Raw genomic sequence first — 15,406 nt, forward strand, 5'->3', positions numbered from 1 at the left:
TTTCATCTGTTTCAAGTATTCTGCTTTGTCTTAATTTTTGTTATTTATGTAGGATTGAGCTAGGCAAAATACACTGCTTCTCAAAAAATTAAGGTTAATTAATATGGAGATATACCTATATCACAGAACTGGAAGGGACTTTGAGAGGTCATCGAGTTCAGTCCCCTGCCCTCATGGCAGGACCAAGTACCATCCCCCAAAGCTATGATAAGATTTCCATTCTTATGTCTGTTTCCCCAGCAAGAAAAGAGCTTGCAAAAATAAGTTTGAAATTGGTTGGTTTGGGTGTGTGTGACTGTGTATGTGTATTCTGTTACTTCTGCATTGGAATGTCCTTTAGTATTCCAACTATCAGCTCCTTTCTCACTAAGGCTAATGAAGGAGCTTCTCTACACTAGTACCCATAGTATATACTTCAACATGCTGGCCCTCGTATCCTATAACTTAACAGTTCTGTCTGTTTTGTAATACTACTTCTCATATGGGGTCTGGGAAACCATCTACATCATCTATGCCTTGGGTGCTTGAGCCTATTGGCTTACATTTTCCCAGGGCTCTCTGCACTGGGCAATATGTCAGTAAATGTCTTAGTTAAAGTCAAAACTCTGAAAAATAGTAGTTAGTAATAAAGAGTCTCCTTAAGACTGAGAAGTGCACACAGTCCTAAGCCTCTGACCACAGCATGTGAGATCCACATGCCACCAGAGTCAATCACCTGTAACAATGAGGCAGTGTTATACCTGCGTTTTGATTATTAGAATTGAATACTCCCTCAAGCCTTGGACCTTGCTCCCTGAGGGTATGTCTACACTACAGAGTTAGTTCGAACTAACATCCGTTAGTTCGAACTAACTTTCATAGGCACTACACTAGCGCTCCGCTAGTTCGAACTTAATTCGAACTAGCGGAGCGCTTAGTTCGAACTAGGAAAACCTCATTTTACGAGGATTAAGCCTAGTTCGAACTAGCTAGTTCGAATTAAGGGGTGTGTAGCCCCTTAATTCGAACTAGTGGGAGGCTAGCCCTCCCCAGCTTTCCCTGGTGGCCACTCTGGCCAACACCTGGGAAACTCTATTGCCCCCCTCCCGGCCCCGGACCCCTTAAAGGGGCACGGGCTGGCTACAGTGCCCGTGCCAGGTGCAAGCCTGCCAGCACCCAGCCAGCAGACCCTGCACCTGGCACGGCTCGAGCCAGCCACCCGATGCCCCCCAGCCCTCCCCCTCTTCCTGGGACCAGGCTGGCGGCTCCCGGGAGCTTGCCCGAGACCGCATGAGGCGGGCACCTGCCTGGGCTAGTGCGGACATCATGGATCTCGTCCATGATCTCCGCACTAGGCACAGGAAAGTGGCCGTCTAGGGCAGGAGAGCTGCCAGCCTGGCCACCCAGGAGCAGGTGTGCATGAAAATCAAGGGGGTCCACTGAGACCCCCGACCCTGAGCCCTGAGCTTACAATGGCCGTCCTGGGTCAGACCAAAGGTCCATCTAGCCCAGTAGCCTGTCTGCCGACAGTGGCCAACCCTAGAGACCCTGGAGGGGATGGACCGAAGACAGTGACCAAGCCATTTGTCTCGTGCCATCCCTCTCCAGCCTTCCACAAACCTTGGGCAGGGACACCCCTCCTACCCCCTGGCTAATAGCACTCCAGGGACCCAACCTCCATGACTTGATCTCACGTCCCTTTAAACTCTGTTCTAAAGTTCTAGCCTTCACAGCCTCCTGCAGCAAGGAGTTCCACAGGTTGACTCTTTGCTTTGTGAAGAACAACTTTCTGTTACTAGTTTGAAGCCTGCTACCCATTCCTTTCCTTTGGTGTCCTCTAGTCCTTCTTTATGGGAACTAATGAAGAACTTTTCTGGATGCACCCTCTCCACCCAACTCCTGCTTTTAGAGACCTCTATCCTGTCCCCCCTCCGTCTCCTCTTTTCTAAGCTGAAAAGTCCCAGTCTCTTTAGCCTCTCTTCATATGGGACCTGTTCCCAACCCCTGATCATTGTAGTTGCCCTCCCCTCTCTCAGCCTCTCTCTTCCCCTCTCCCACCTCCTTTTCCCAGTCTCCCCCAGTTTTGTTCAATAAAGACAGATTCCATTTTTTAACACAATTGTCCTTTATTTTGTACATCAAGAAAAGGGGCTAGGGAAGGGTAAGTGGAAGGAGGTGAGGGAGGAATGGGGTACGAGCCCCCGATGGGGAGGACTGGGTTGGCTCTGCGGGCTTCTGGTGGTGGAAGCTCTCCTGCAGCCCCCCAATTGCCCCCTCTCCCCAGATGGCAGCCTGCGGCAAGTGCAGCTGGTCTGATGGCCGAGTGCTGTGATGTGCCCAGTGTGGGCACTCCGGGCACTCCAAGCCAGGACTGGTTTGCAAGCAGGGCACCTCTGAGAACTGTCTGTCCGGGGTGGGGGTCGGGTCCCTTTAAGCGCAGCCCTCGGCTAGCCTGAGACAGCATCTCCACGCTCTAAGTCCTCCTCTGATGCCCTGCCGGCACTGCTTCCGGCCATCCTTAAGCCCGGTTCAGGGTCCACTTAATGTGGACATGCTAGTTCGAATTAGCAAAATGCTAATTTGAACTAGTTTTTAGTTCTAGACGCGTTAGTTCGAATTAGCTTAGTTCGAATTAACTAATTCGAACTCAGTTAGTTCGAATTAGCGCTGTAGTGTAGACGTACCCTGAGTGGGCAGCTGAACCATTCCATAGGCTATACCCTAAGTACTTAGCATTCATCTAAGAGCAGGTTTAGCTGGATTGCCAATAAATCTTGCTCTTCATAAAATAGGGTCTGCTGCTAAAAGCCAAATGATTAATACACAGTCAGAACTAAAAACTATCACTTCCTTATGCTGCTGTACATTTTGTATTCAGCCATGATCTTTAGTTTCTGGAACATTACAGAAGCACTAGGGAAACCATACGATAGGGCCACGAATTGAAATGACCTAAAGGGAATTAAAAAGGCAGTTTTCTCTCATCCTTTTGTGATATCAAGTGTCTTGAGATACTTTGGTTTTCTTACCATATCTAGTAGTTCATTCCCATATGGACACTTTGTTCACTTTCTGGTAGTTGGCACAAAATCTTCTAGTCTCTTCCTCACTTACTCAGAGCTACTGAATTCTACCACAAAGCGTTACTCTGCACTAGACCTTTTTAGACTGTAAAAGAGAGATTCTTCTAAAACTTTGTTAGTGTAGACTACTTATTATGTTACATGCCTATGACACTGTATTTAAAGATTTTTCAAAAGAGCTGTATATGAAAATATTGTCTACCCACTGCTAGAAAAAAAATCAAATTTGAATTTTTTTTATTTCAAGTGTTGTATTTATTTTTACATTTCTGAGTTTTCCTGTTCTAATTTCTCCATGTCAATAAGTTGTAATTTTTCCACTACTTGTTTCTTTCTTTTGTGTGTGACTGAATCTGCCTGTGTCTTGTAGAGACAGACTATGGGTGTGTGAACAAATCTCCAGGAACCTGGAAGATTTCTGATTTAGACATAATAGTGGATCCTATTCTGTCACCTCCCACTTCCTCTCTTCAGTCTGCTGTTCAAAGTGTCATCTGCCTGGCACCTACTCTGTCTGACACGCTATACTGTGAGTCTGTGGATGATAGCTGACTAGTTAAGAATGCCAGCTTTTAATATGGTCATCTGAGCTTATGCATACAGATGCATATTAAACAGCAATTTAAAAAATGGTGCTGTGTCCTGGCATACAGTATATTTTCTATTATTATGTAACCATTCTAGGAGGACAATCCTGGGGATTAAAAGGAAGTAAATGGATTTGGGCCAAATTCATTCCTTGAGTATTGCCAGTTGTGTTATACCAGGGATGAGTTTGCCCCATTGAGGTTTTAGGCTGAAAAAGATACTGGAAGTATAGTTACAAAAACTTATTAGAAACTTGATATTGGTCATCAACCTATAAAATAGGGTGTATTCACAATGTTTACGGGATGTGGCATGTGTAGGTTTACTTTGGAGATAGGATTCTGTATGAGGCTCTGAGGGTTTATGGTCTTTGGCACTGCAATTTGAGAGATTTGTTTTCTGGTCTTGGTGTGAAATCTCAGTCCACTGAAGTCAATGGCAAAACTCCCATTGACTTCACTCAGACCAGGATTTTACCCTTGGTTTTGCAATTCATTTGCTACATGACTACGGGTAAATAAAATGGGATAAGCATGATTTTTGTTTAACAAGTGGTCTGAACTCTATGAATGCAAAGTGTTATTAAGGGTTCAAATATAATAGTAATAGTGAAATTGGGTATCTTCAGATTGTCAGTTTACAGCAGGGGTTGGCAACCTACTGCACGTGGTTAAGTGGCATGTGAGCCAATTTTCACTGGCATGCGAGCCTCCCGGCTAGATCTATGCTGACCGTATGTCCTGGAAAGCCCCACCAGACATTTCACTATTTGATGGGAAGAAGTGACCAAGAGCAGCAGTGTGGCTGCCCACTGTGGGGGGCGGGAGGAATACTGAGCTCCGCTCCTCCCCACTCGCTGGGGGAATGACAGTGCAGTGATGTTAGTTGGGATTGGTCCTGCCTAGAGCAGGGGGCTGGACTTGATGACCTTCTGAGGTCTCTTCCAGTTCTATGGTTCTATGATTCTATGTCCAGAGGCTTTCCCTGCTGCTCCATTGGCCCACCAATGGGAGTGGCGGGATAGTGCTTGGGAGCAACAGGGATGCGAAGCCAGGTAAACGCCCCTCCTCATGCCAACACCACTGCACCCAAATCCTCCCTCCCCGTTTCCCTGTCAAAACCCCTAGTTTGTTCCTATACTCTCCCTTGCTCCTGCACCTTCCCTCCTGGCTAAACACCCTACTCCCAGCCTGCTTCTGCACCCTACCTCCCACCCACACCTTGCATCCTCACCCCCTTCTGCACTCCATCCCCCATCCCTGCCCTACTTGCTGGTAGCTCTGTGCTGCACACTGAACCCCTCATTTTTGTCCCCACTCTAGAACCTAAGGTTCCCCAACCGTGCCATAAATAAAGAAAACATTGAAAACTTTTCTATTGGACATAAATGTATATGGGTAAGCCTATGGAAGCCTAATCCGAACTAGCTACTCCGTGCCGCATGTAGCCTCGCGGCACGGGGTTCGAACTAGCCGGCATTTAAAAATGGCGCCGGCCGGCTTCATGCAAATGAAGCCCGGGAAATTCAAATCCCGGGCTTCATTTGCACCTGCGGATGACTACATTACCCCCACTAGTTCGAACTAGTGGGGTAGTGTAGACATACCCTATTTTACTTTATTTAAAATGAAGTTTGGTAAATTAACATGAGAACATTAAAATGCTTAGTCAGTTTAGTGATAGAGGAAGTGGGTCTGGCCCACGAAAGCTCATCATCTAATAAACCATCTTGTTAGTCTTTAAAGTGCTACATTGTCCTGCATTTTGCTTTAGTCAGTTTAGTAATTTAAGTCAAACTATTCTCCCTAGCTGCACCACTAGCAAACTGGCTTGGGCGTAATTATGTAGTTAACGGTGAGTTTCCATTAGCAACTGGTGGTCCGTGGAAAGATTTGCATTGAGCCAGGTGGTCCATGGGATACGCAGTGAAGAGAGTCTCTTCCTCCCTCGTCATGGCCCAGAAAAGGAGAGTTAAATCTTGGCATGCCACTTCAGAAAGGTTGCCGACCCCTGGTTTACAATATATTATTATTGTTAGAATATACTAGTAAAATTACGAAATAATTAGATTAAATTTGTGTGTGTGAGAGAGAAGCTTGGTAATAGTTAGTGGGCTGAGGGATATTGAAGGGAACATGGATTTTGGAGGGAGTATGAGCAAAAGATAAAGGTGATAGAAGTGTTGTGAATGCTGAAAGAGGACTAGCTAAGGGAAACTAGGTTTGTAGGAGTGGCTGGTTTAGGGAAAGATGGGAAAAGCTTAGTGGCTACAGGAGGATGGTAGCCTGCAAGGAAGGGAAGGATTTGAAGATAACTGGGGTTCACAAAGTTTGTCGGGGGCAGCTGATGGACTTTTTTAGAAGTATCCAGGGGAATAACTCGATAGTTTGGAGAAGATGCAGGGAATAGCTAGGTTGGTGGAGGGTTCTTGGGAAAAGATGGAGTTATATGGAAGTGGCTTGGTGATTCTTGTGGGCAACTGGGTGGGGAGACTTAGGGCTGGATAAGAGCAGAAGGCATCAGGGACCTGTCAGGGGAGCAGGTCAGCTTGGTGAGTAGTGGTGTCGGAGTTAGGAGACTGGCTGGTGCTGGGTAGGAAAGCCTAGGGCCGGTATTGCATTGCCCTTGCCTCTGTCCTTACCTTTGCCTCTGCTTGCTACTGCTGTCAGTATCAGGTCTTCTTTGTTCCTAACAGCTGATCATTCTGTGTTCACATCCAAAAGGGGGAGCAGCAAACAACAGTTACTTGTCTACCTACTCTGCTCAGCACCTCTCCAGAGCAGCTGATGGACTGTGGCCAGAACTGTAATTGTAGGCTATTACTGCAGTTTAGCTGAATATGTGACAATCCATTTAGGCAACAATGTGAGAGACCGTCTCCATGCATGTATGCCACGTCAAGTGCGTGATACTTGGCAGGCATATTTGACAGACAGATGGGGGATAGAAAGATGAGATTAGTTGCATTCTGACGCTAAAGGGAACCAAGAACTTGTTTATATAGTGCCATAGGCAACATCAGAGAATTGTAAATTTTAGTCCTCACTAGTGTAGCTTTCACTAACTGGCCCAAGTGTACCCTGCAGACACTCAGTGAAAATTGCCTAATGCACATTGAAATAGAGCTGGAACTAAGGGACTTTTTACTGCACACAAATAGGGTCCACATATGTTAGTATTGAGCACACCATTGTGGACTAAAATTTACACCTTTCTGGTGAAAATTAAAGCAACCTGTAGTCCAGCTCTGAAAGAGACACCAGGGAGGTTAGGAATGGGCCCAGGCAAAATAGGGCTGGGGGGCTGGATCCAGCCCACCAACTCACCAGATCCAACCCACGGACACAGCAGGGAGCCTCAGGCAACTTCTTGCTTGCCCTGTCCCCTCCTGGACACCACTCGGAAAAGCAGCTGCCAGGCTGTTTGTGTTTCACCACTGGGGCAGGGGCAGAAGATTCATATGATGTCCCTGCCCCAGCACAATCCCACTGGCCGGTTTCTGGCCAATGGCAGCTGCCTGTTTGAAGAACAGGCAGTGTGCAAAGCACCACTCCCCTGCCCCCTCTGACTCTTATTCACAGATGCACATGGCCCCTGCAGCCTGTGCAGGGATGGGGCAGGCAGGGCGACTGCCTGGGAGTTACCTAGGTAAGTCTCCTGGTCAGAGCCTGCCTCTGGCATCCCTTCCCCCAACCCTCTTTCCCCCCTATTCCTACTCCCCTTCCCCACATAACCCAAAACCTCTGCCCCCCCTCCTGCACACATATCCCCTCCCAGATCCTGAACCCCAATCCCCTGCCTTAGGTCATAACCCATACCTCTGAACCCCCTTTCTGCAACCCAGTCTCCTGCCCCAGCTCACAGTCCCCTCCTGCGTTAGGCCACAACCCAAACCTCTGCACCCCAATACATTGTCCCTGGTCACAACCCAAGACCCTGTACTCCCTCCTGCAGTTCAGTCCCATACCCCAGGTCATAACTGTCTCCTTCACCCAAACTCCCTCCTAGACCCCTCATGCCCTTCTGCACCCTGGTCACTTACCCCTAGTAGGGATGTAGACAAGAATTGACTACTTAACTACTCGATAAGTATAAGCTTATCAGGTAGTCAAATAGAGTACTTGACTGATCACTTCTCTCCCCCCCTCCCCCTTGCTGCTCTGTATGAGAGGGGGCAGGAGATGGAAACAGGAGCCAGTGCTGGAGGGAGCTGTCTCCATGGTGCTGTTCCCCCCCACCCCCCATTAGAGACAGCAGCTCTGTACTTGTCAGGCCGAGGTTCACTGCAGACAGAGGCCCCTCTGGCAAGCAGCCCCTGTTCACAGTCTGTCTGGCTTAAGCTAGCTCCTGATGCAGCTCTGCAGAGGGCCCCTTTATTGACTAATCGTGTATTCGATACAAATTGTATTGACTACACGATTAGCCAGATAACTGCTATTTAACATCCTTAACCCCAAATTCCCTTCTGCACCTCCATCCCAGACCCCATGACTTCTCCATTAATATCATGGAAGAGTGCGGCCCTTGACCACTTTCCAAAATCTTGGCGTGCCCCCCAACAAAAAATATTGCCCACTCCTGGATTAGAGAGTCTGAGGTCGAATGTGTTTGGTTCCCATTCCTCACCTTAGAATTCTAAGGTTAAGTGCACTTCTCCCTGGAGTTCTAAATATCGAAATGTTATACTCAAAGCACACTTTTTGTGCAACTGCCTAACTCTTTGAGCATTCTTTTTAAACCTATATGCATGTGTATTTGTAAGAGTGAAATATCTTTTAGGTGTCTTGCTGTTTCTTATCCCTTAAATATGTTTATTGCTTCCTTCTTTTTGTTCTTAACTATTAAATGTATGGCTAAATCGTCATTACTTTGTTTAGTATATTAGGATATAGAAATTTCTGGAATTGATCTATGAACTGGAAGCATAACAAACATGATAGAATTAAATAACATGTTAGGTATATCGTGCCTTAAATATTAATTCAATGTACTGTTCATATTTAGAAAGCTTGCCCTTATTTAGAGGCACATATATTTTACTTCTGTCTCTTTTGGTCTTATTCTTATTAACTAGATGATGGTAATAAAAATAAGGTGCACGGTTCATGGAGAATGTCAGATCTTGATGTCGGTCCTGACTACAGCACTTCCTGGCATGCTGCAAACTCTGAAAAGCAGTTTCTGGACTGTATGTTATACAAAGTGCTTTAGGCAAAAATCCACAATGATCTTAATTTTATTAATTAACAATCAGAAAGCATTCTTATCCCAAAGTAATTATTTCTGAAAATTCAGCCTCGATTGACTTGAAATTAAACTTTTTGTGTGTGGAACATTTAGGAAAGATAATTTAAAAAGTAATTCAAAGATAATTACAAGGGCAGTTCACATGCTGAGAATGTAACTTTCAAATGAGTAAAGGATAGAAAATAGATCACATAATCATGTGGACTAAGGGAAAGAAAGATTCATAAGCTGACAGACTCTGAATGTGAACTGGCCTGGTGGAAATACGGGTTGCTGAATGATCTCCAGATTCTAACTTCTTTAAATAAAAGTTCCTCAGGTTAATAAGCCCTAAGATGAGTTACATTAACTACATTGTATCCGTGATACCCTTCTATGGCCTATTTGTGGGATAACAGTCAAAGTTATTTTTGGAAAAAACTGTACGAAATAGTGTATGATGACATATCTGGAAATAGAAAAAAGGATCAATGAGAGGCCAAATTAAATAGATTATTTTTCTGTAAAGATATGATGAAATGGAAGGCTTTGTCATTGGATATCACTGACCTTCATTTAGTCTCATTGAGATTTCAGGAATACCAATAAATCCTCCTTTCTCCACAATAGACTTGGCATTTCAGTTACTATTCTCTGGTAAAGTAAAACTGTACGTGCCTCTCTTGCAGGCCATCAGTACTACTATTAAATTGTTTTGCTGTGATCATTACAGAATAGTGGGGGGTGGGCGGGATGAAAACGACTATTCACCTCATAGAGCCAGAGTGAATCTAGCAACTGAAATACGCTCTTTTGAACAGGACAACAAAACACTAATTTAAAACTTTTACAGTGTAACAACATAGGTTTAATGTTCAAAAAGTTTTAAAACTTGTATCCTAGTTGAGAAAATAGAAAGTGAAATGTTTCCTCCAATTACTATAATTGTACACTAAAACATAAAGGACTCAGTCAAGGGCTGGCTGCTTCAGTTTGCATGCAACTCTGCATAATAATTTTGCATGGAATGAATAAATATGCCAATGGCTTGAAATTTTCAATTAATTAAAGATTTAATTTTTCAGAAATTAATGTTAAATGGGGAGCCATTTATAATCACTAAGGTTAGTGGGAAGAAAAGAAAGACATCAATGTCTACTTTGGGAGATTTTAATTTGCTGGAACTAATGTGTTGCACCACACAGCTATAACAGGTCTTTACTTACAGCTTACTACATATCAATGATTCTGGGCCAAATTCTGTTCTGCAGAATGCAGTTTTACAGGTGCAGATTTGGAAAAACACTACTGACATCAATTCAGTTACTCGGGATATAAAATAATATAATTGATACAAGGCTAAATTCAGCAATGTAGCTCGGTAGTTCACAAAAAAAAAAATCAAATATTAAATTCTAATGGCATATTTCTGTGTATAGATAAACTTTTTAAAAAAGTTTAATTTTAGAATATGGTACCGGAAATTGCAGTTAGTACCAAAATGTTCATTGTGTCATTAGAACTGATTTTAATATAATTAATTTGAATGTAAAAGGGTAACAAATAGCCTGTTGTTCCTGGTGGTTAAGCTTTTGTTATGTTCTTCTGGCTCAGACTCTGACATTAATGAGAACTTGTTTGATTTTTGGTATCATATTAATCCCGTTGTGGTTAAGATAATTTGAATAATGCATTCCACTTCAAATATTTTGCTTGTTTACTGTGGTGGGCATTGGTATACATAAATATCACATTTTCCCTCTATTTCAAGCTAATGATGGAAACTGGCCAACACTTAAACAGAGTTCAGCACCCGTGGCAAAACCACCTCAGATCTCCAATGCAGACTGGAAGGAATCAAGCATGGATACTGCTTTAAAACAAGGAACTGTATCCAGTCAGCCTTTGCCATCTTCAGTATTAGGAAGTACTGATAAGCTGGTAGGTTTTTTATTTGGTGCTCTTTAGCTTGGGGCATATAAAAACCATGACCTCATAATGTTCGTCAAATTTTTATAGTATTTTTATGAATCTTTGCTAAAATTTCTGACTATGTCTTTGTCCTCTCTGGCAGGGTTTGCCTCTGGTCCCTGCTCATCTTACTTCTTCCCTTCAGTTTATCAAAAATGTCACTAATAAAATCCTCTTCATTTCCCTTCTTCAAATTCCTTCACTGTCTTCCTATCTCTTATCACATCAAGTTTCAACTAGAGATGTGAATTGTTAACTGGTTAACTAGTAAGCATCACCTTTACTTGGTGATGGTTACTGGCAGGGTTCCCTGTACAGTGCGCGCCTGTGTGGGTGCACACCAATAATTTATTTTCTGCCCACCCCCTCAGCAGAGCCATGCAGTTGCAGCCCCTGCTGCTCCCAGAGGTGGGGCCACATAGTGGGTGACTACCCACCCCAGAAGCAGCTGGGCATTCACCACGCAGCCTGAGTGGCAGCTGCTGGAGCTGACGCCTGGGTTGTGGTACTAAAAGTAGCAACATGGCCTGGCTCCAGTCCTGGCAGATGGGGCCGCTGCCCAACGTGTGGCCCAGCCCCTGGGAATGGCTGGGGCCACGTCTGCATGGTGGCTGCTGGGGCCAGGACCATGGTACTAAAAATAGCACCATGGACCTCGCTCAAGTCCTGGCACACGGAGCGTGCTGCCCCATGTGCCAGGACTGGAGCCGGGCCATGGTGCAGCTGCTCCTGAGCTGGGGCCACAGTACTAAAAATAGCACTGTGGCCCTGGCTCCTGCACCAGCACACAGGGAAGCTGCCCCCCATGCTGCCTTGCCCAGCAGTGTCAGGATGGCAGAAAATAAGGGAAGAGGCTGGGGGATAACTAAGTGGAAGGTGGGGGTGAAGAGAGGAAAGAGCTTGTACTGAGGGGAGAAGAAGGGGTCAGGGCAGGAGAAGAAAGAGGAAGGCATCCAGGGGGAAGGGTGGAGGAGAGACAAATGCCAGGGAGCCAAGAGGAGACAATGAGGGGAAAGGGCAGGAGGAGCAGGGGTGGGGGGAATGGGAAGATGTTAATGGGGGTGGGGGAGGGGAGGAGGCAGGATGATGCTAGGAGAGGAGAGGGGAAGGGCAATGGGGCAAGAAGAAGAAAGAGGAGAGGGGAAGAGTGGGTGCTGGAAGAAGAGGGATTGAAAGAAGAGATGGCCATGAAGAGGGCGGGGGTTGGAGTAAGTCATGTGTGAGGGCGCAGAGGGGTGTGAGGAGAACTGGGGCATAAGGTGGTGAGGAGGGGGGAACTAGGGAAGAAGAGGGAAAGGGGGGCAGGTGTTGGAAGGGCAGGGGCAGAGAGGAAATGGGGAGGCACCAGGAGCGTGCAGGGGGTAAGGAAAGGTGCAGGTGCTATGGGGATTGTGGGGGTAAAGCAGAAGAGCAGACATGGGGCCGGGAGAGGAGAGGAGTGAAGTGGTACCAGAGGGCAGAGGAGAGAGGCAGGGCAGGTGGGTAGAGGGAAGTGTTAGGAGAGGGGTTGGGGAGGGGAGCTAGAGGAAGGCTGGGCACAGAGGGGAAGATGAGGTGCAGGAATCAGTGAGGTTGGGGAGGTAGGGCAAGTACCAGAAGGGCTAAGGGGAGTGAGAAGTGAAGGAGCCAGAACAGCAGAGAGGAGGTGGGGGGGGGGGGGCAGCAGCTTGCACGAGGGGAGCAGATGGGACGAAGGGAGGATGGGAGACATGGCAGCAGAGGGGGAAAGTGAGAGATTATAATTTAGGTTCCACAATGGCACACATCTGAACAAGCGCACATGACCTCAATATTGGTGCACAAGAGAAAACTCACTCCGCTCATAGAGAGAAAAATCTTAGAGGGAATACTGATTACAGTTAACTGGCAGTCCAGACAAGCTGGAGCATCCACAATGCAGCACAGTAGGTCTGGCCTGGCTCAAGCAGCCCTCCACCTGCGGTGTAGCAGGTAGGGTTGCCAGGTGTCTGGTATCTTACCGGACAGTCCAGTATTTGTGCCCTCGGCCTCATAAAAAAAATCAGACAATACCCGGACATGTGCAGTGTCTGGTATTCTCTGATTTTTCCAGCTGGGCACCGGACAGAAGCCTGACGTGGGCAGGAGGAGTGGCTGGGACTCCCAGCCACTCCCTCCGCCCCTGCCAGGCTTCTGATGGGACCAGAGGCTCCCAGTGGCGATTGCAACCCTGCCTCCCAGCTGGGACTCCCAGGCTGGGAGGCAGGGCTGCGATTGGCACTAGGAGCCTCTGATCGCATCAGAAGCCTGGCGGAGGGAGTGGCTGGGACTCCCAGCCAGTCCCCCCGCCCCCAGCAGGCTTCTGTGTAATCACAAGCACCCAGCGGCGATCGTGGCCCCGCCTCCCAGCTGGGAGTCCCTAAAATGTCCGGTATTTTCTGAATTTTTCCCCGGTCAGGAGGCAAAAATTCTGGGCACCTGGCAACCCTACAAACACTCAGCGCCCGGCCTCTCCCCTGGCTCCCTACAACCCCAGCCCCCTTGCTTACCTGGTTCCCCAAGACTGCTGGCACAAAATGGCTTCCGGCCAAAAGACCTAGGGGAAGCAATGCCTTCCCCTGGGTCTTAGTGCTCAACTTCTCCCCTGTTCCCATCTCTCACTCTTGAAGGGAATATGCTGTTTTAAATTTTTTTTTTGGGGGGGGGGGGGCTTTTATTTTGTTTGTTTTTGTTTTTTTGCTCAACAACTTTGGTCTCCCCCCCCCCTTTTGTTTCCCTTCAACAGAATTTTTTCCCAGGTTTTTTTGGGGGGGGGGGTGTCAGTATTTTTGTTTCAACCATCTGGCAACCCAAGTGGCAGGCATGGCCTAGCCGGAACAGCCTGGCACACTGCAGGTGGGGAGTACACCAGCTCGACTGGACTAGTTCCTGCCTGCAGTGAGCCTGGCCTGGCTGGCTACTCCAGCCAGGTGGGGGAGTGCTCTAGCATAGCTGGAACAGCCCTTGTCTGCGGCATGCATGGCCTGACTAGAGGAGCTAGCTGCACTGCGAGCAGAAGGCTCTCCAGCCAGAGCAGCTCCCATCTGCAGTGGGTCTGGCCTGACCAATGCAGTCCCTGCCTGTGGCAGGCCTGGCCTGGCTGGGGCAGCCTTCCTTCCCAGCTTAACCAGTTAAACATAACATCTAACTCTAGTTAATTGATTAAACGGAACTTTACATCCCTAGATTCAAATCATCTCCTTCACCTTTGGGGTTCTGTGTATTGCCAGTCATGTACATCTCTGCTCTCACTTTCTCCCACTCTTTCCCTCAAGCCCTTTCTTACTATTCATCTTTTCTCTTTAAAAGTTTTGTTTCCTCCTCCCTTCTCTGTTTCACATCTTTCATGTTGCAACTTGCTGTTGCTGCTTGGTATAACTTCACATTTTCCCACCGGTCATCTCCCTCTTCTTTTCATTCAAAATCCTTAAAAAAAAAAAAAACATTTATTCTTCAAATCCATATTGCACTGTGCCAGCCAGTATTTCCTTTTCGTGTCCTCCTGCGTTTGTACCATTGCCCAGTAATTTTTTTTTTGTATACTGTAAGCGCCAAAGAATGATTTTTTTTTTTTTTTTTTGGTTAAAGCGCAATGTAGGTTTATTGCACTTTATTACCAAATGGATTGGGGGGGAAGGGGGGTCAAACCTGCAAACTTGGGAGCCTGAAGTGAGGCATTCAGGTTTGAAAATTGGGTCCTTTATTATTTAAATATTTTTTTGATTCATATTTACTTATAACGATTGGCAAAGTCTTTACACTGGACTTATAAAATGTGAGCATGCTCTTTCTCTCTGATACATAGTGATCCTTTTGATCTTTGTCTTTTGTGAAAAATTCTCCTAGAAGCATAATATCTAATACAGTTTTAAAAGCTTGGTTCATAACTGTATATATATATGTAAATATATACTATTTATTCCTTGTCCTTCGGGAATATGAATCTGATTAGTTAAGTTGTATGTATTTTTATTCATAGTTATTTTTATTTTATTTATGAGATGCTGCAGTTTGCCCAGTTTTTCATACACTACTTGTATTGTTCTAATGTAGGGTCTTGATATAGGGAAAGTGCCACCTACCATCCCTGGTGTAAGTAAGCAGTTGCCTCAAAACTATGGAACCTATCCAAGCTCTGTTCCATTAGGAACATGTTCTACAAATTCACTGGAAAGGCGGAAGGATGGCAGCCTACCAAGACCTGGCTCCAGTATAACAAATCGGCAAAGACCTATTCCATTACCACCATCAAGCAATATACATCAGCCTAGTTCATCACAGCAAATACAGCAGAGAATTTCTGTACCACCTAGCCCTACATATCAGCCTTCTGGTCCCTCCTTATTTCCTGGTGGAGATGGCCGGCCTGAGCTCCCTTTAACTGTAGCTATCAGGCCTTTTTTAGCTGATAAAGGATCAAGGCCTCAGTCTCCAAGAAAAGGACCACAAACAGTGAACTCCAGTTCCATCTACTCAATGTATCTTCAGCAAGCAACACCACCAAAGAACTATCAACAAGCTGTATACAATACTCTAAATAAATCAGTAAAAGCAGGTAGACT

The 15,406-nt window shown here is 46.0% G+C and overlaps 1 protein-coding gene across 9 annotated transcripts in view; it reads left to right on the forward strand.

The window, feature by feature from the left end:
• PPP1R13B (protein phosphatase 1 regulatory subunit 13B) overlaps window positions 1–15,406 on the forward strand; it is a 159,181-nt gene that overhangs the window by 125,967 nt on the left and 17,808 nt on the right. For 5 of the 9 annotated variants that reach the window (XM_075926477.1, XM_075926476.1, XM_075926475.1 and 2 more), the window contains 3 exons: window positions 3,433–3,591; window positions 10,648–10,817; window positions 14,898–15,399. In XM_075926477.1, the coding sequence (XP_075782592.1) occupies window positions 3,433–3,591; window positions 10,648–10,817; window positions 14,898–15,399 (831 nt within the window). Of the gene's footprint in view, window positions 1–3,432; window positions 3,592–8,724; window positions 8,839–10,647; window positions 10,818–14,897; window positions 15,400–15,406 lie in introns of all 9 variants that reach the window. The other 4 variants (XM_075926479.1, XM_006116893.4, XM_006116892.4 and 1 more) reach the window with 2 other exon arrangements.

This window comes from Pelodiscus sinensis, chromosome 4 (assembly GCF_049634645.1).
Source record: "Pelodiscus sinensis isolate JC-2024 chromosome 4, ASM4963464v1, whole genome shotgun sequence".
NCBI lineage: Eukaryota > Metazoa > Chordata > Testudines > Trionychidae > Pelodiscus > Pelodiscus sinensis.